This window comes from Photinus pyralis, unplaced genomic scaffold, assembly GCF_008802855.1.
Source record: "Photinus pyralis isolate 1611_PpyrPB1 unplaced genomic scaffold, Ppyr1.3 Ppyr1.4_LG3b, whole genome shotgun sequence".
In the NCBI taxonomy this organism is placed as follows: domain Eukaryota; kingdom Metazoa; phylum Arthropoda; class Insecta; order Coleoptera; family Lampyridae; genus Photinus; species Photinus pyralis.
In genome coordinates, this window is record NW_022170510.1 from 17,359,428 (window position 1) to 17,380,706 (window position 21,279).

Below are 21,279 nucleotides of genomic sequence, written 5' to 3' on the forward strand. Positions count from 1 at the left end.
TACGGAATGCCCACTTTTTGGTCTAATTTGACTGTAGGTACTGTGATTGGAAATTAAGGATTTTAACAAAATTGTCATCTCTTTTCTTCTTAGTTGTTAACTAGATCGGTACGGAACTCGCTTCGCTCGTTCCGGCCGATCACGGCGTTTAATTAACAATCGCCGTTTTGTGTGGTTTACCGTTTGTCAATTTTTTGTTTTTTTGCTTGATTGTTTTGATAATGTAGTTTGAACCGTGTTCTGTGTGGTTAGAATATTGTAAAAGGCGAAAAAAGCAGAAAGAAACTTGATTCGGCTCAAAATGAACTAATATATTGATACTCTCTTTTTTAGTCAATCTCATCCTATAGGTTGGTAAAAATGCTTTGCATTTTAAATCTCCGCTAGAGTGAGTTTATTTCTCACAAATACCGCCGAAAATAAGAATGTTGCATTTTGCGCACAACACGACTTTTTGCGTATGCGTTTTATTTGCTTTTATTAGATGGACTTACCATCCAAATTTCGTTCAAATTGCTCCATAAATAAGACAGTTGCGCTCTCCGCATGCGCAATACGAGTTTTGAAAAGCGCATTTCATTTGTTTTTGTTAGGACCCACAGAGTTGTACTCGTATATAGTAAATAGAGGAGCTGTACACAGGACCTGCGCGTTGCAAAATTAACTCCAACTACAGTGGTCACATACTTATATAGTTTTAACGGCCAAGGCGTTGTGGCGCATTCGCGGTGCGTGAAATGCGTTTGTTTTGCCCGCACCTACGTTGTTTATTGGTCACTATATCTTCATCCGGTTAGTGCGCACACTCGTCAACGGCCTGCGCAAGATCCAATTGGAGTGAATTTTATGCAACAACACTGTCTCTCTATTTATTATATACAACTCTGTGGAAGGACCTAACACCAAAGTTTCGTGCAAATTGCTCCGTAAATAAGTAAGTTGCGTTCTGCGCAACATACATGAAACCCTAATTTAGATGCTAAACAGTTTCACGCTTATATACAACCGTTCACACATTGCACGGCTTCGCTCCGCACATTGACACACAAAAGAAGACATCGCTCGACTTCGGCGGCTGCGCCGCCTCGCCTCACGCATGTACCCAAGTTGCCGTGGAATCTAAAATATGAACGAACACTTTAGGAGACCAATGTAAAAAATTTGCTGTGACCAGCACAGATAACACCCGCACACCTGCACATGCGCGTTTCTGCCCAAAATCTTTTCAGATTTTCCTTTTAGGTCTAGGAATATGTGTACCAAATTTGTTTGAGTTCAGACCGACCTCCAATGCAATACCTCCCCTACCAACGTAAATGTGCGGGTTGTGACAAAGTGTCTATATACACATCTACAAAATTTGGTACAATTCGACGCAAAAGTTTCGCCATAATATTAATTTAACATTTTTGACACCTTACGCATGCGTGATTATGCCCAAAACCTTTTCATCTCTTCCTCTTATGTCTGAGAATATGTGTATCAAATTTGGTTCCAATGGATTAAGCCGTTTAATCGGAAATGAGAGTACAGACGGACCGACAGACCGACATCATAGAGATTTTGTTTGATTCGGATACCTGGTGCTTCAAAACGTGTATTTTCGTAAAAAAAAGTTGGGGGTCATTTTTTACCCCAATGCAATATCTCTAACACTAACGTGCGGGTGGTAAAGACCGTATCGTCCTAACCCTCGGCGTCTCCCAATAAACGCCAAAATATGAACAAACTGGCTTCTGTATGCAATTGGAGGGCATAACACCCTAATGTAAATGGCACCCAGTCTCACGTTTGTATAGAACCGTTAACACATTACTCGGCTTCGCCTCGCACATTAACACACAAATGATGATGTCACCGTTGGATTCTACAATATGTAATATATTAGTTCTAGGTAAACTACCTTTTCCGTTCACATTACGCCAAAGTGTTATTAAGAAAAGTTGTTCAGAATGAAAAGTTATAGCGTTATATGCAATCAATCAATTTTCAAAATGATTGGCCATACTTTGATAAAATCCAGTATGGGTCAGTTTTCCTGTGTGTACTGCATTTTATCAAAGTACGCCGATCATTCTGAAAATTTGCATAACGCCATTATATTTCCTTTGTCGGTATCCACTTCCGATGTCCCGTTCCCTTCCAATGCGCGTTTGAAGATTGAAGACCAACAGTAAGATCGTGTCGGGGGCTACCACATTCCCTTTGACGGTACCCACTTCCGGCGTTCTGTTCACCCACAATTCGCGTTTGATGATTTGACTCCACCATCAGGAAGATCGTGTCGGAGGCTATCACATTTCCTTTTTCGCTGCATCTACTTATACTTATATTACACCCACATTTTGGTGGATTTCACTAAAAACCTTCCACAAGATAGTACTTAATTTTTGGGGGCACTTCTCGCAATAGGTATTTCAGTGGTATTTTAATTATGTGGAAATGTTGGCTTCCCTTTATGTATTTTATGTTTGTTGTAGAGGATGAATTCTGCATCTTTCCTGTCATTATTTCTAATTTTGCATGTCGGCAATGCGTACAAAAATCGGGATTTAAAATTCCATTGGCACAATTTGTTATTCGTTATGAATTGCATTGTCATTTTATTTGCTTTTATTAGAAGGTAGGCCCGAACAAAGTTGCATGCAAATCGCTCCGTAAATAAGAAAGTTGCGTTTTGCGCAGGCGCAGTGCGAATTTTGAAAACTGCATTTTATTTGCTTTTGCTAGATGGACCTAAAACCAAAATTGCGTGTAAATCGTTCCGTAAATAAGAAAGTTGCGTTTTGCGCAGGCGCAGTGCGAATTTTGAAAACTGCATTTTATTTGCTTTTGCTAGAGGGACCTAAAACCAAAATTGCGTGTAAATCGTTCCGTAAATAAGAAAGTTGCGTTTTGCGCAGGCGCAGTGCGAATTTTGAAAACTGCATTTTATTTGCTTTTGCTAGAGGGACCTAAAACCAAAATTGCGTGTAAATCGTTCCGTAAATAAGAAAGTTGCGTTTTGCGCAGGCGCAGTGCGAATTTTGAAAACTGCATTTTATTTGCTTTTGCTAGAGGGACCTAAAACCAAAATTGCGTGTAAATCGTTCCGTAAATAAGAAAGTTGCGTTTTGCGCAGGCGCAGTGCGAATTTTGAAAACTGCATTTTATTTGCTTTTGCTAGAGGGACCTAAAACCAAAATTGCGTGTAAATCGTTCCGTAAATAAGAAAGTTGCGTTTTGCGCAGGCGCAGTGCGAATTTTGAAAAGTGCATTTTATTTGCTTTTGCTAGAGGGACCTAAAACCAAAATTGCGTGTAAATCGTTCCGTAAATAAGAAAGTTGCGTTTTGCGCAGGCGCAGTGCGATTTTGGAAAAGTGCATTTTAATTGCCTGTATTAGAGGGACCTAACACCAAAGTTTCGTGCAAATCGCTCTGTAAATAAGGAAGTTGCGTTTTGTACGTTATACGAGACCGTGCTGCCATCGTCCCGTCCCGGCCGAAATCGTAATCGCCGGTGGCCGGGCGTCCAAAAGCGTTTCGATTCGCGAAGACGCTAATACCGACGGTCGGGCGGCGCGCGACGCTCACGCGCAACGTCTTCGGCGATCGAGAAATTATTTTTCGTAATATAATTCTCTAAAAAAAAATTATTCCGACGCCGAGAAGCGAACGGCAAACTCGAACCGCAACTGACGTATGGGAGGTAAACTCGGATTCAGACGAGAGCACTTTTGACCCCCTAAAAGTGAATAGCGTTTTCCCGTAATTCCGGGACGGCGAGAGGACCGGACGGCCCTTCTAATTCGCCAATCTAAAAAAATTCCTGCGTTTCGTTCGCCCGCAAACCCACCGTAAAGTCCGCGAACGGGAAAATCTTTTCGGTGCCCTCCCCCGCGAACGGGGGGCCCGGGGACCGCCGTTCGGCACTCGAACGAAGGGCCGGTCTCTCCCGAGTCCCGAGCCGGAGCGGCGCGCGCGTTGCGCCGCGCCTTCACCCCCTTCGCGAATTTAACGTGGACCCCTTGCGAAACGCGAAAATTTCGGCGGGGCGGAGGGGGGGGAAGGCCTAAAGTTCGAGGGGCGCCGCCGCGAAATTTTTGGGAAATTTCATCAGGCCGTTTTGTAGAAATTCGACAAAATCGAGTTAACGGGTTGTTTTCTTTTCTTCTTAGTTGTTAACAAATTCTACGACCATTTTTTCCTTGGATTTTCCAATTTAGGTGAACCACGAAGCAGAATTTAGAGGGGGTATCCAACATTTATTTGTGTCCAATTTTTCTATTTCATTGTAGGTAGGTATTCATAAACGTATCAAGCAGGAATGCATTTATTTTTGTAAATGAGGTTTCAACATTAGTTTACTAAAGTCAAATTTAGAAAGGCGACTCCAAGGTACGAGTTCGGTAATTTCCAACTTGAAGGAAAATTTTCGGGACGTTGTAACTTGAACAGCTGCATGTGGCGTATTAATTTTTACCAAAAATAAGTCACATAATTAATTTTAGTGCTGTAAAAACTAAAATTAATTTACTAGGACCATTGAATAAAAACACTAGGACAAAATATAGCTAAATTTCTCTTTGCATTAAGTAATTATATCTTTAATGACTCGTAGCTTCATTTTTCAATTAACTATCAACGTTGTCTGTGATTTGATCTTAAAGCGTAAACAAGTTTTCGCTTAACATTAATTATTATTCCATTTAATTAACTTTGTGGTTCTATAATATAGCAACAAAATATCTAATGCTGTCATATTTCCATTAAGTGATAAGGTAATGGCAAACCTCGACGGTCAAAACATGTGTATTACTTTTCACAACCCCTCTTCGACTTTTAAACATCAAGTTTATGAAAAGTTCGGCGATACTCCCTTTACATTTTACGGGTGCCCATTTTAAGTAACACACCCCATCCGTGAGAACCAATTAAAACTTACTTTCGCTGAGGTATACCTAAAATCAAAAATGTAAATCTACTCTCTTGGACAATATGATTTGCTACCCCAAACATTAACCTCTACAATAATAGTTTTTTTATTCCTTGTTTTTCTGTTCGGAATAAACCACAAATATAATAGAAAGAAGACATCAAATCCTACAAGTACCTCCTGAAGATAAAATATTTGTTTAGGTAGCATAGTTCAATATTTTTCTTATCTAAAACTCATACTTTCTAATGCAAAGGTTTTAAATTTCATTCTCAATTTCAGTAATGGAACAGTGCATAACGCGAAGAAAGGTATTGGTCTTTCCTGATTATATTTCGAGAACGCTTTCACGATTTTGTGTAAAATAAAAGCGAAAACGATGACTTTTTAAAATTAAAGAAAAAACAAATTGTCTTATAATACGGTTTTAATACGTGAGAGTTCTTTTATTACATTAAATTTTCAGTAAAACAAGCAAAACTTTTGAAACTTGTATCTGAAACAGTCACTGAGAAAGATGAATGGAGGGTAAGATTGAATTAGCAGGATGTGAGGCTGAATGCACGTTGCTAATAAGAAGTCCAATCTGTCTTCTTTTATTAGTTTCCAGTTATCTCTACGTGTATGTGTCCGCTGATATCAACACACCAATTAACGCGATTTAACCACAATTGCGCTAATTAAATTAAAAATAAATTATACGCGTTGGGGATAGGCTTTCATAGGTGTTAAATGAAAGGTTCTTATCAGATTTTCATTAATAATCTCGTTTGGATTCCATGTGACTGTCAAGCAAACGTGGCAAAGACTGATTTATTGAGTAAATGTACAATGTGTGGCCATGTTGGACTAAACAGGCTAAGCAGAGATTAAAGATAAGAATTTTCGACCGTCACTTCACCAACGTAGAAATCGTCTGATTCACAACCTATAGACCTAGACTATAAAGTAATGTTTAAGCAAAGTTCTTAAAAATCTTATTTTTTTACTGTTTTTAAATCGTAGGCCATAGGTTCATGGAAATATTATTGTGTATATTGTATCCGTGGTAATTAATGCAACTGGTACCAATCAATAAAAATGGCTGACGGTAGAAACGTGTCATTTCAAGACTTTGAAAAATATGATTAAATATAATTATATAAAAAACTATAGTTTGTGGTACATCAATGTAACCAGAAAAACGAATACAAAAAATTGACGCTATAATATACAGGATGTTCCATTTAACACTTTGGGTCACATCTCAGAAACGGTGGATCACATCAGATTCTACGTAAAAATATCTAAAATAGGCAATGTTTACCTTTTTTATATCTAACGTTGGTAGTAAGATATGATAACAACTCAAGTCACCCTACATCTCAGAAATAAACGGAGTTAGATTGCTGCAGTTTGTAATATTATAAGTGATAGAAAAAAGCGGCACAAGGTCGCGAAAACCGCAACTCTTTATCTTTAAAGACAACTACAGTCTCAATCAAAGTAGGACACACTGTACATTCATTGCGGTCGACTGACCAGCTCCGTCCCCACAATTCGGTGACTTACTGTCCTAACTTTCGTTTATATACAATACATATACTATTTATATATACATATACTATATATTGGTAGGTTAAATTAATTACCTGGGCAAGTACGACAGCTTCGGAAGTGTACCAGAAGCACATGTTCGTTTGACGGACCGCAGTAGGTTTGTGTACACAACCACTATAATGCACTACACAAAATCTAGCCTTAGTAAATTCAGGAACTTTTTTTGACTCTGACTCTTGGACTATAAGTAAGACAGGATTACAAGATTCTAAATTTGCAAAATCTCTAAAAGTCTGAATTATGACAAATTTGAGGATAATTTGCGGAAAAGAATACTTGATAAGAACTTGAGAGGAATTTAAGGGAAATTTTGGGGAAAACTTAACATGAGCTTGGGAACAACTTGAAAGCTCGGCGAAAGAGGAACATATTTTTTATTAATCTCAACGTTTCTATGTACCATACAGCTGACCCAAAAGAAACGGGAATCATCATAATTTCTTTATTTCTTAACATTTTTATACCAAATTGTTATCAGCATCAAAGTACTCCCCATTGACTACAATGCACTTATTCAAACGATCCTTCCATTGTTCAATGCATTTTTTAAATTCACTTATCGGGATGTTTCTTAGGTCTTCTAGCGATTTTTGTTTTACCTCTTCCACAGTGGTAAAACGCTTTCCTCTCATGTCCCTTTTGAGTCTGGGGAACAAAAAATCACAGGGGGCTAGATCCGGTGAGTAGGGAGGGTGGACAATCGGTGACATGCCGTTTTTGGTCAAAAACTGCCTTACAGAGAGGGAGGTGTGGGTCGGCGCGTTATCATGTTGGAAGAACCAGTCGCGTGTGTCCCAAAGATCTGCCGGATACTCTCCCTCAATCTTTTCAAAACTTCCAAGCAAGTAGAACTTCTGGTTAACAGTTTGGCTCGGGGGAACGAACTCCGCGTGCACAATACCTCTGTAATCGAAGAAACCAATCAGCATTGTCTTGATGTTTGATTTTACTTGGCGAGCTTTTTTGGGGCGTGGTGAGCCAGCTGTTTTCCACTGACTCGATTGCTGCTTTGTTTCGGGATCGTATTCGTAGCACCACGATTCGTCACCAGTAATCACATTAGAAAAAAATTCGGGGTCTTCTTTGAGCTGATTTTGACGCTCCAAACATGCCTGAAGTCGACGCTCCCTTTGCTCGTCTGTGAGGACGCGAGGGACAAATTTGACCGCAACCTTTCTCATGTGCAAATTTTTGTATAAAATTCTCTGAATTGAACTCCATGATATTCTAGACATCTCAGAGTTGATCAATGGTGCGGCGACGGTCTTCACGGACAAGAGCATTAATTTTGTCGACGTTTTCGTCATTTCTTGACGTTGCGGGGCGTCCTGAAAGAGGTTGGTCTTCAATTGTCATTTCCCCATTTTTAAAACGTGAAAACCACTCGTAGACTCTGGTTTTACTTAGGGCAGCATCCCCATAAGCAGTCTTATCCATTACAATAGTTTCCGCGGCCGATTTCCCCAACATGAAACAAAATTTTACAGCCGCGCGTTGCTCTCGACAATCTGCCATCACGTTTTCGGCGAAATAGAAGAAGTTGTTGTTTCACTAAAAAAATTCTCACTGACTCAGGAAGCGTGACGCTAACGGACACCTGGTCGAACAATATTGGTTCCCCCACTCTCCATCCCCCCGCAGCCCAATACTTTTGGGTCCCTTCTCGTATACGTATTTACACTTTTCACCATTTTTTTGTTTTTTTTTACTTTCATACTTGCTTCTGTTCTTGATACATCTTTACTGCAATGTTTGCGTGATATTTTTGTTTACTCTTCTTTTTGCTTTTTGTACCTTTCCTTTTGTTTTAGCTAGGTTTATTGTATTGTCATTTTTGTTTCTTCCCTATAAATGTATCCCTAGGGCTATGGTGCAATTTGCTTGCATTCTGTAATCGTTCGTGACTTTCCTCTTTTATATTGCCCTTTCTATCTATCCAAAATCCTCGACATTTAAATGTCTCTACTCCTCTATACCTATTAAGTAGTAATTGGTGTTAATTAACGGTAACTTATCTATGATTTAGTGATCTTCTATCTTGAATACTTTTGACTGGTTTTTATTTTTTCTTACTCAGCTCCCATCATGTTCATCTTAATTCCCAACATAAGCTCATTATATAGACTGGTTCACTTTTATAAAAAGCAGCGTTTTAACAGGTTCTAGGGGCATTTCAGACAACATTTGGCCAAATAGGCGTTTTTTACTAATTTGGACCTGCTGAACACGAATATCGATGTTGGCATCTCGAAATCTCAACAGGAAGTTCAGAATTCAAGATGGCGGCCAATTTCCGAAAATGTGATCTTTTCACTCATGCGACCGATTTTTTCGATCTAAAAACGGATTATAATGATATTCCTGACGCAGGTACGAAATCTCAACAGGAAGTTCAGAATTCAAGATGGCGGCCAATTTCCGAAAATGTGATCTTTTCACTCATGCGACCGATTTTTTCGATCTAAAAACGGATTATAATGATATTCCTGACGCAGGTACGGCAAGATAATAATAGTGAACAAATGTTTAAACAATGATTCCATAGTCCATAGCATATATATAAGAGAAGTATATGGATAAACGAGTGGACACGCCTATCGCCAACGTTAGTGGATGGAAATATACTTCTGTCATTAGTTGGGAATTAGGCGCTAATGCGCTTGCCTGTTATTATGTAGTGTTATCACAACCGTCTATAATTACAAGCCGTGCTGAGAATTATGGCAACACTGCATGGTAGGCCAATTTCCTAATTCAACTTGACAGATTTCAGGTGTATTTTATATGTGTTTTGGGTGTAATATTCCTATTTACTTGTTTTAACAGAGCGAGATTGCGTAAATTTGTGTTATTCCGTATGGAATCAACAGAAATTATTATTCAGGTAAGTTGCTAAACGAAATATATCGATTTGTTGTCATAACCTCTAAAGCAGACTACTGCTGGACCCTTTACAAGCACTTGTATTTGTTCAAAGTACCTGTACAAGCTCAAATATGACCTACACACTACATGGTACGTAAGTACGGTAAGTGTTTATCGTGAAAAAACACAATTAGTTTGTATTTCAGGTATTCTAGCACGGACATGTCAAGTCGATTTTCTGAAGGAACCGTCCCAGGAGTTCACGGTACGGGAATTTGAAGTCTACGGTGCTCCCCTGTTTAAAAGCTTCGTACCTAGACCCACTGGAGTAGCGACTGGCTTAAAGTCTGCCATTCAGAATCATACCTGGTCGTTGATAAAACCTCGCTGATGCAGAGCGATTTACTGTCCTTTTGCCGAAATTAAGTGCTCAAGCGTGTGCTTTACCTCGACCTCTTTCGACAGAAGTTCACCAATTTCGTAGATCTCGATGGAAAACACATTATAATGCATTTACCAATTTACAGCGTTCCGAATTTTAAAGTCAAATAAAAATGTTATTATCCATTTTTGTAAATAAATAAAATATATGTACAATTGTAAGCTGCCTAAGTATCTTTCTTCTGTATTAAAACCACCAAGGCGAAACACAGGAGAGAGGAAAAATGCCATTTTTCAAAAGAAACAAGACGCCATTAAAACTCGAATCGGCCCACCGATTGACTTTCGAACAATGTTGCCAAACTTCTCAGCATGGCTTGTAATTATAGACGGCTGTGGTGTTATTTACCAAGCATTTACTCCAGTTTGACATAACGGATTGAGGTTAAATTGTTTGTTTAGTTTATGAGTTATTGAACTTTTGTTTAATTTTAATAGTAAAGAAGCCTTTCATAGTTATATAAATCAGTATACGTAAGTGATACACAATAATTGTAAAGGAATACCTAATGTTTGGCAATTTTAGTGTGTTCATTACTTAGAAATAAAGAAATGCAGGTACTTGTGGGAAAGTGGATTCTTCGGTTTCATGGCACAAGTAAGTTACAATGCAATTATCTGCAATCAATTCATTTATGCCATACTTGTTATTAGATTCCCAAGTGAAAAAAGCAACAAGAATTGGTGACTGCAAGTATGTGAACTATCGGAATTCGATGATGTAAAAACAAGGTTGTGTTCTCGTCATTTTAACCGCTATGACTGCATTGATTTGGATGCACGCAAGCATGATGGGGGCACGAAGTTATATGGGGGCCACTTAACACCTAAAAGATTTCCAACTCGACAATGTTAATTTTATTTTAAAATCAGTAAATGTCTTTAATTTAATTGTGTTTCTTTGAACATTGGTAATGTATCACTTTATATTATAGCTGATGCGAACTTATCCAATTTCATGTTATATTCAAGATATAATCCCTATAGGTATATTATTTCAAATTGCAATTTAAGTTTCTAAATCGTTACAAAGTTTGCCTTCGAAGTTGAAGGGTGTAACCGTAAACAAACTCCGCTGAGGAAGCTCGAAAGTTCTCCGTGAAAATGCTACAGTTTCCAAGCAGAACGATACGGAGTACCTTGAACCAGAACGCACTGGGTGGCACGTGAGCGCTGATTTGAGTTGGCAGTGAAATCATTCAAGTAGGCCATTGACTGCAGGTCCCGAATCCTTGTGTGCCGAAAACAATGTTGAGGGCACAAAAAAGGGAAGATTCAAATTGTCGTCGCTGATCGGTGAAGATGCTAGTAGGGGAATCGAAGCGATATAGTCAACAGGTAAGAAATGCTTCGGCGGCGATTGGTCTTGGGAGGGTGGGCCTCGGCCAGCTAGTATACTTATCTAAAGACATCACAGGATCAGACAATAGTGATAGGAGTCGGCAGGTGGAATGGGGCCAATGTGGTGAATATGAACCTGCATGAAGCGAATAGAAGTCTGGGTGAAGTTTCCGAATGGTGCGTGGTTGTGTTTACATATGGTAATTGCACACAATAATGGTTTAATAAAATTTTAACCCTATTTTCGAGTTATAGGTTATGAAATTTGAAATTGGCGCTACTTAAAAGTAGGCGGAGAGAAGTAAATATTTACTTGGGGAGTTTGCGCATAAATACAGAGTTGAGGACTAAGGAATAGGGCAGCTCTCTTTTATGGCGAACAATTTGCACATTGCAATCATAGGCGGTTATCCATATACTTCTCTTATATATATGGTCCATAGTCAAAGTGTGTAGAAGTGGAAACCTTTTTTTCATAGTACCTATACCTACTGTATGGCTACTGTTTAAATTTCTTCACATCGTGTAATTATTAAATTATTTCTGTTTTGGCAAGCATTTTGGTTCCTGTGCGTCGTGTGATAGATATCCGCGATGTTCCATTACCTCACATATGGAAGAATTTCCTTTCATTAGAGGAAAACAAAAGAAACGAGTTATTGTCGCATCACCTTGAAGACACCTCATTTGACGGCGTACTGGTGATTGCTGGAGGCTTCAGTGATGAAAGAAAAGGTTTCTGTAACCGTCAGACGACACAGATTTCCTCCTTAGAAGCTTTTCACAACGAAGCGGATACTAGGATAACGCTACAGATACAGATGTATTTCTGTTACTTCTTCATCACTTCGAGAAAATACTGGCAAAATAAGTTTGGTTGCTGACCGGTACTTCCAAGAAAGATATGTATTTTTTGCTATCCATAATGATGTGCAGAGGAACTGGCCAAAAGCAGTAGTATCGAATATCCTGTCCTTTTACGCTATCACAGGAAGTGATGTCACATCATTTGCTGTTGTGAATTTCCACGTTTGGGTGCATTTATTTTTAATTATTTATTTAGGAGGGGGTTTCAGGCAAGGCTGGTCTACTAACCCAACCCACTGGACATTTAAAAATATCTATATCTGAACCCGGATGTGAACCAGAGTGTTTCAAAAGCGCTCTTTACTGTTCACGCCGGGTACTATACTCCTCAGCGAGATGATATATCTTTTGCAAAAATCTTCGTGACAAAACTATACAAGGATGGTATCATAACTAGGTACATGAAACTTCACTTGTTCAGAGTATCGACTTGGCTCGCATATTTTAGGTGGCGTCTTTTCTTCTCTTTAGGTAGCCGATACCATAGCTTCCACCGACGGTGCGCATCCCGCTTAGTTCGGTAGGGAGAAGTCGTTACCAGACGTCTGTTTGGAAGAATGCGCACGTCCCTTGCCCCATCTCGGTTAATCAAGTAGGACTTCCCAGAGTGGAGAAGCATTGGAGAGTTTCAGGAGCTGCGAAGCTTTAGATCTAACAATTCGGAACTCCATTCTCTTGGGATTCCATCTAATCTTCTTTAGCATATCATCCATTTCCATAATTACAGCACATCAGGTGTAAGTTTCAAGAGGTACTTCTTTGACCTAACACTAGTGATGTTAAATTACACGTTTTTTTTAAAGTGCGTAATATTACGTGTAAAATTACCAATTGTTTATGTTTTTTATGTAATTTATGTAACTTACCATTTTTTTAAAAAAACCGTAATTTTACAGTAAAATTACCAGTAATTTATGTTTTTTATGTAATTTACAAATATTTTTGTAAAATTACATGTCATTTAGGTATGTTTTTTATGTTTTTTTTTAATGTTCTGTAAACCTTTTTGGATTTTGGGAGTGTTTGAAAATAAAAACACTTGTTCAATTATATATTTTGGTGTATTAAATAAAATACCCAAGCAGTAGGTATTTCGCCATCACGCGTCGTTTGGAGGAAGAAGTTCCAGATCGTGAATTAGAGGCTGTATCATCTTCATTAAACCTAACTAAATTCAACGGTGAATCGTTTACGTTGGTAGTACCGTTGATGGTCTGTGGTAGTACCGATCAAAATGTCTCAAATAGGTATTACATTTATGTAACTTACAAAAATCACGGTTTTTTAAATAAAAAACGTAAGTTACGTAAGTTTCATAAAAGACATAAATTACATTAAAAAACCGACCTCTTGTAAGTTACGCGTAATATAACCGTTTTTTATGTAACTTACAAATCGTTATTTTACAATCCACATCACTACCTAAAACTCTGAAATGTCGCCCAGACTAGCATATCTATCCTTGATTTCCTGAGGAAAGAAATGAAAATGGCTACATCACCATTCTCACAACGTTAGATTAATTCCGAATGCTGCTCTAGATATCGTCCTTGGTGGTTGTAAATAGGATTGACCGTCAAAACTTTGTAAATGTCGCAAGGCTCAGTTGATTTGTACTGGGTACCTAATTCTCAAGAAAACAATTGACCTAACACCATGAAAATAAGATAAATTTGCCTTCACTTTTCTATATGCTTTCATACTTTAATAATAATAATAAGATATCCTGAGTAACGGTAATTAATACCTAGCAAAATAAGGATCTTCCGAAACACCGCAGTGTAGTTGAACTCCTTCATTTTTTTCATTTGAAAATTAACGTAAAATTCGAAAGATTGTAGTTATCAAAACTTTATAGGGAGAATTATGCAATATAAACGCATGTCAGGAATACTTATATGTGTCGGGATTACTAGAAACAATCGTTTTGCAAGTCCTTTTGGCAAGGAGAACTAGGAATTCCTTAATTCTTAATTTTACGCATCCTGCCACTAAAAAAACTATAACATTATTGTTAAAACAATAGTTAACTATTATTATCGTACGTCAGGAATAACATAATAATTAGTTTTTAGATCGAAAATATCGGTCGCATGTGTGAAAAGATCAACATTTTCGGAAATTGGCCGCCATCTTGAATTATGGACTTCCTGTTCAGATTTCGAGGTGCCAACATCGATATTCGTGTTCAGCAGGTACCAATTAGTAAAAAAAGCCTTGTTGGCCAAATGTTGTCTGAAATGCCCCTAGGACATAGAAACTTCGAAAAGTGAACCAGTCTAATACGCTTCTTTTTAAGAACAGTACAAATGGCTTTTCTTACATTTAGGAATCAAAATGCCATGTTTGTTCAACTGTTCGCAAGTATAGTTGCTAAAGCAACAGTAAATATGTGACCCTCTAGGCTTTTGGGGTGTAACTTTTTGGCCCGAAAAACGATAGTGGCCTTTCTTATATCCTGAAAAACATGTGTATCAATTTTTAAAGCAATCGGACGGCTGTACACAGGCACAGACAGACGGACGGACGGGCAGACGGGCGGGCGGACAGATAGACAGACGGACGGACAGGCAGACGGACAGGCAGACGGACAGGCAGACAGACGGACAGGTAGATAGCAATACAAAATTATAAATGATCTCGAGGATCGTTAATAATTACGAAGTAGCTCTGGGATGAGAAGGTACAACATTCGCCAATGAAGTGGATATCTTTTTTAATAGTGAACATGGGATAATTACATTGTAAAATGGATATGTTTTCCATTGTGTAAGATGCAACTTCTGTTAAAATCGTAAAAATCCGGCCACAAATACGAAAGATAGCGTTGCATAGGTGTAATCGTAATCATTTTTGACGTGTTACTTCAATTTCGGTTTATAAGAAGAATTTCATTTCAATGCTTTCATAAATAAGGAAGTTGGCACTGCGCATGCGCAAAACCAAATTTTGGAACCGGCGTTAATTTGCTTTTATTCCAAGTGGCTATGTACCAAATTTCATTTAAATACCTCTCAGACGGACAAAGTGGCCACAATAACGCATTTTTTTAAATTTTTGTGGAAATGTGCTAAAAACAAACCTTTGCTACTTTTAAATTTTCCTCAACTTCGTTTGTGAGACACTGGACTTTCCCCATTACAACGATAAAGATCCTATATATTATCCCTTCAAATTATGTGTAACACCCCCCCCCCCCCCACACACACACATCAATTCAAACAATTCATTCAAAAAATATGCCCCGACAAGAAAATAAACCTGGGTAAAAACCATTTATTCCTATGGTGTATACTGTTGGATACGAATTCGCCGGATTTTGTTGATTTACCTAAATTAATATACCTCAGGTAATTCTTTTCGGTCCACTTATACCGTTAGCGCATCTTTTGTGAATTACCTACTAATACCCATTAAATAACACTTTCCCAAGAAGTAACGCATATTTTGTTGATGAACGCAGTAAAATCTATTTCTATAAATAACATAAGTAGCAGCTGGTCAAGCACAGTGGACGTCCATTTAGATTAGCAGTTCGAAAAGAATGTTGCATCAAATTACTGATTGACCCCTTACTTTTAATGTTACATTTGACGTAAATCCAAAGGGTTAGCTGTATATATTTCTTACATAAATTTAAGATAAACTATCACTGTTTACATTAGCATATAAAACCCACGTCAATAGGAAAAAATAATTAACAATTCTAATGTAGGCTTTTTTGCAGGTTCCAAATTGAGCACGACAAACTTAAACGACTTCACGTCGCCCACAGAGGCCACAAGTATTAGTCAACGAAGCTCATGTTTGGGTTCAGCCTCTTCAATTAACTCGACGATATTAGGATTAAACTGTTTAAATACCGGACGCACGAACTTTACCAATAAACAACTAACGGAATTAGAAAAGGAATTTCACTTCAATAAGTACCTGACGCGAGCTCGCAGGATCGAAATTGCGTCCGCATTACAACTGAACGAAACCCAAGTGAAAATATGGTTTCAGAATCGACGAATGAAACAAAAAAAGAGAATGAAAGAAGGTCTAATACCCTCAGAACCAATTAATAATGGAAGTGGAAGAAATTCTAGTGGAAATTCGCCGAGCGGAAGTAACGTCAATCACTCCGACAATGCCCATCTTGGTAACAGCGAGAACAGTAATAGCGAATCAAATTGAGATTTTAATCAAACCTGGAAAGCAACATTTTACGTACCTACTTACATTATTTCTATAAATTCTCTTAGTACTTCAGACCTAATTTTGCAATACATAATTGCTTAAATATCATTACGAATAACTGTAGGTACTAATAGCCAAAGTAGCAAATACAGCCAAACTGTTTGAAAATGCGAGAGAATATTCCAATTATTGTTTAATTACGGCTGGTATTTTTTGCATGTGTAATTATTCTTTAACGGATTTCCGGCAAAGATTTATATTGTGTGACATTCAAAATGAATACTGACCCACCAAGGCGTAGAAGGACACAAATTCCGAATTAATTTCAGATTTTTCTTCTTGGACTTGGATCTTCCGATCACGAACTTAGATACTCGATCTGGATTGGATTGCAAATCCCTTTCTATTGAAGTGATCGAATTCACCATTTGAATCCTCAAAAATGAGTTTAATAAGCGATCCCAATCCTAGATATATATATAATTATAACAAAAAATATGAACCAATCATCCTACTACTTAAGCGATGGTCTTATAATGAGATTGCAGGTTGAAATTTCAGACTTAAATTCGGAAATTCGCACTTACTTGTCTTGGATAATTTGAATTGTTACCAGAATTTCGAAAATTAGACCGATATTCTTAAAAAATATTCACGTAGCCCTTCTACGCCTTGGTATTAATCCTTTACCTTTAATTCATGATAAAGTACAAAATTGCTTAATAGTAACTGGTACAAGGAATGAAAAAGAACGAAATAATGGTATAGTAATCGTATCATTAATACATTCTCACCGGCGGTGTAATTAACATTAAGAGTAAGAGATTATGACATTGTAAATGAATCTATTTATTACTAAGTGTACGATATGTATATATTAATGCCATAAATAAACACGAATTAAGTTTCTCAGGGAATAACGTTTTTGTTGGATCATATTTTTAAGAATTTCTAAATCTAGCAGTCCTTAATTTTTACAATACTAGCTACTAATGCATATCACAAAGAAGGAAGTCTTATAGGCGACAAGTGCAGGTATACGCCGCGCCGTGCCCAAGATAAGAATGTCTATCGTGGGAATCTCGGAAACCATAGAAGATATGAGAACGGTCAAATTAGAGAAGAGTTATTATCATGCTCTAAAGAAAAACCGGAAAATTCCGATGACTTCCGAAGATATGCCAAATTTTCTGGAAAATGGAAAATTTACTGAAATAGATTAGTAAATAGTTGGGTTATAAGGTAGTAGCATACTATATTCGATGTTTACTTTCTTTTAGATGACAAAATGCTCTAAAAATGTAAACATAGATGTATACTATATGAAACCAAATTTAAATAGTATATTAAGATACAAGTGTATAATCAAGTCTTTAAAGCACGCGCAACGAGTTTAAGGGCACGACGCAAAGCGGAGTGCCTTTAACGTTGCAAGTGCTTTAAAGACCAATTATACACGTGTATCTATAGTATTTTTTATTATACCTGCAGTATAATTTAAAAATAGGAAATACAATGAAATCATATTGACGTTATACTCGAATACATGTCTAAGTAAGCGGGCTGGATGTTCGTAATTTCACGATTGCCATGGAAATGTCACTTGACGTTTGCTTATAAAAATCATCGTCTTTGTGAATTAAACAATTTCCGTTGAAAAAGATAATACACCGTCCATTAAATTGATTGTTGTAAAATCTAAACAAACGTTTGTAGGTGTCAAATCCAACTCCAGTAAAGCCTATTATAAAGAATATGAAAAGTTGTTTCCATGGATGAATAGGAAGTTACTTACGAATACAGTCTTAAATGCATCCATAATGCTGGCATATATGAAGGAAATGTCAAAGGTATTTAAATCTTCTATATTTTGGTGCATTCATTCAAAACTTTAAAGCAATGCTGCGATTAAAAAGTGGAACAGATTTGGAAGCATACCCTAAATTACGCGCGTTTGTGAAAGCTTCAACCAAAGGATAGGTACAAAAGCCAAAGAAATGTTCTGCATTTACAGAAAGCGACCTAAGAGGATTTTTTATTTCATCCAGATGACAGTTTCAAAAGTCATACTTGAAGTATCGTTACTTAGCAACTTTAAAGCACGTGTGTTTTAAAGGCTCTTTTTCGCACGCATTTGAGTGTTTAAAACGGAGATTGTGATTCAGGTATAAAGGTTCAAAACGATAAACGTTAATGAATAGGAATTTTCAAAAGCTCTAATTTGATATGTGACACACGATATGCTGCTATTTAAAATTTTGAAGTCGAGCGTAGTGGGGAAATTGAAAAATCGTCGTCACATTGGAAGAAAATCATTGGACTTTTCCCGTCGAGATGAAGGTACTAACGACACGCATGGATTGATTGATGGACGGACCAGGAGTGGCCACATCAGTATCTAAGCGCAACTCTGTTGAAAAATGCATTAAAAAAGAACACACATTTGAATAGACAAGTATATCTATAATAAGTACAACATCCCATTGGTTGTTGTACAGTTGCAAGTTTTACGACCATTGGCGTGTATTAGTTAAATTAACTTATGCGCTTGTGCCAATTTACCATCCCTGAGAATCTGAAAGACTTCAAAGGGGAGGTTTCACCGACGACTGCTCTGAAAGTCAAACTGGTGAAAAAAGTATGGCGATGAAATCATTTTTGTGACTGTTAAAGGGTAGAGCTCCGTGTTCTGCTTTCGAAGCTAAGCAGAGAAGATCTTTACAGCTGGTACAACTTGAAGAAGAATGACAAAACAGGCGAGCGTCTTCGCATTATTAAAACAGCTGCAGTGTTCATCTGGAAAAACAGCAGATCACGCATTTATGTGAATAATGCCTGCCATAAAGTAGACAATTTCTTGGGAGATGCAGAAAAGGATATTTACACCGGCCAAGTGCCTTGGACGAAAATTGTTACATCAAAGAAACAACAGAAGACGGAAGTATCGCATCTCAAAACCAAGGTCGTCTCTATTACTCATGCTGTAGTCAATGGAACGAGACGTGGATGTTTTATCTAGTCAATTCTAACTGGGCTTGGAGCAACACTGTACTATAAATAAGGATCAAAGGGCCTTCTTGAGCTGCTTGAGTTGAGTTTCTCATATTATGGTGTCAAAGTGTTTGAATTATCATGAAATGAACAACCACCACAGATACTGAAAGACATATCATTCAACGAATTTGCGGGAGACAACGCAAATGCCAATATGAATACCCTTGACGGCAATAACACCTTCCATGCCATGGAGGGTCTTTAATGTATAACCACTAGAAGCAATCACTGCATCACATGCTATACCATTGCTATACCTTTTCAAAAAAACCAGACAGCAGGGCCTCAAATCCATTGTCATTTATGACAGCTGGAGTGCAACTTTCTCCGAGTGACCTAATATGTATTTATGGAAAATGGAGACAGCGCCTAGACCTGTGATCCCAATTCACCCGTATCTTCAGTAATTGTGCGCCTAGGTTTCCCCCTATTGACCACCATAGCATATATCATGGAAGGTAGCAGGTTTCAAGATGTTCTGAGCACAATATATGCGCGAGCAGCAACAGAGAAAATGCTCACAAGTCATGCAGTCAGGCGACACATCTTGATATACAAGTCGCATTGGCTCACATTGTGTTGTCAAAGATGAATATCTCTGATGATGAAAACGACTATATTTTAGAGGAATCGCATTCTTCAAACAATGGAATGAACAGCTCAAATCATCTTTTCAACATGAGTTAGCGCCACACTCTGTTTCCATTTTCGACGATACAGGGATGCGCAAACCTAAGAAGTCAGTCTTCTATTACTTATTTTCTTCTGTGACCGAATCTCTTGACCTCTCCCAGGGTGCCTTTGTGATTGACGGCGGCTTCCTGTTACACAAGGTACCATGGCGATCAAAGGAAAAGTTCCCAACCATCCTTAATCAATACGTATGAACGGTCACTACAACCTTCAAAGAACATTAGTAATTTTTGATGAGTACCCTGAAGGGGCTAAAGCGAAAAGTTCAAAGCCAGCAGAGTGTCTTTGTCACCAACAGAAATGGTCTGCAGCCACTTTCTATTTACGGAAAACGTGACGTCCACAATGCCGAACGATAGGTTCCTGTCTAACGAGAAGAATAAAGACCGGCTAATATCCATATTAAAGACCAAACTCACATCAGAAGGTTTCACAGCTCGCCAAGCTGTGCAAGATGCGGATACTCTCGTCGCCACGACATATATTTCAAGAGCTAGTGAGTGCCCTACTGTGGCAACAACTGTGGAAGAAGATACAGGCCTGCTCATCCTTCTTACTGCACTGGCTTCCTCCTCATGCAAAAACATTTACTTGCTGAATCCAGGAAAAGGCAATACCTCCAGATGAAGCTTGTTAAAGCCTTAGTAAACAACTCAGAGTTGTAAGATGCGGTTCAAAACTTTCAAAACTCGGATGCGTCCTATGATGCTCACTGCAGGGGAAATCTTTGCTGAAGTGTAAGCTGGCAGGGACAGAGCCTCAACCCTTCATGAGGTGCGATATGAAATGCTTACCGAAACCTTGGCAAATGCAAAAATTAGCCTCTCGCCCCTCCCTTCCACCTCAGAAGCAGGAAACACTCCCTGCGCGCATACCACCAGGTGCAGGAGTGGCGTGGAAGAAAACACGACGCGGCCTGGCATTGTTCCAACCTGTCCCCACCGAGATGCTTTACTCCATCACTTGCTATTGTAGGATGGAGAGCAGGGGACGGTGCACCTGTCGAAAGACAGGATTTAAATGTTTGACAATCTGCCTGAATTGTAAAGGCTAAGCGGGCTCCAATATATTCCTGTTGAGGAAGAAAAATTCACCGCCCCTCATCCATTGTAGGAAGAAAATAAGGACTTCAGCAACAAATTGATGGAGGAGGTGGAAGATGGCCCAGAAAATGATGGTCCATCATTAGGGCTGCAAAAAAATCGATAATTATCAATAATTGGAGTCTATCGATAATTATAGATAGAGCTAGATTATTGATATTTATCGATTATCGATGAGTACCGATAATCGATAACTATATATCGATAATATCTGCGCG

The 21,279-nt window shown here is 38.2% G+C and overlaps 1 protein-coding gene across 1 annotated transcript in view; it reads left to right on the top strand.

Annotated features, from left to right (window-relative positions):
- Window positions 1-17,004, top strand: part of LOC116166939 (homeobox protein Hox-A1-like) — a 72,400-nt gene extending 55,396 nt beyond the window's left edge. The window contains exon 2 of the mRNA XM_031482158.1: window positions 15,757-17,004. Within this exon, the coding sequence (XP_031338018.1) occupies window positions 15,757-16,208 (452 nt within the window). The 3' untranslated portion in view covers window positions 16,209-17,004. The remainder of the gene's footprint in view (window positions 1-15,756) is intronic.
- Window positions 17,005-21,279: the final 4,275 nt, after the last annotated feature.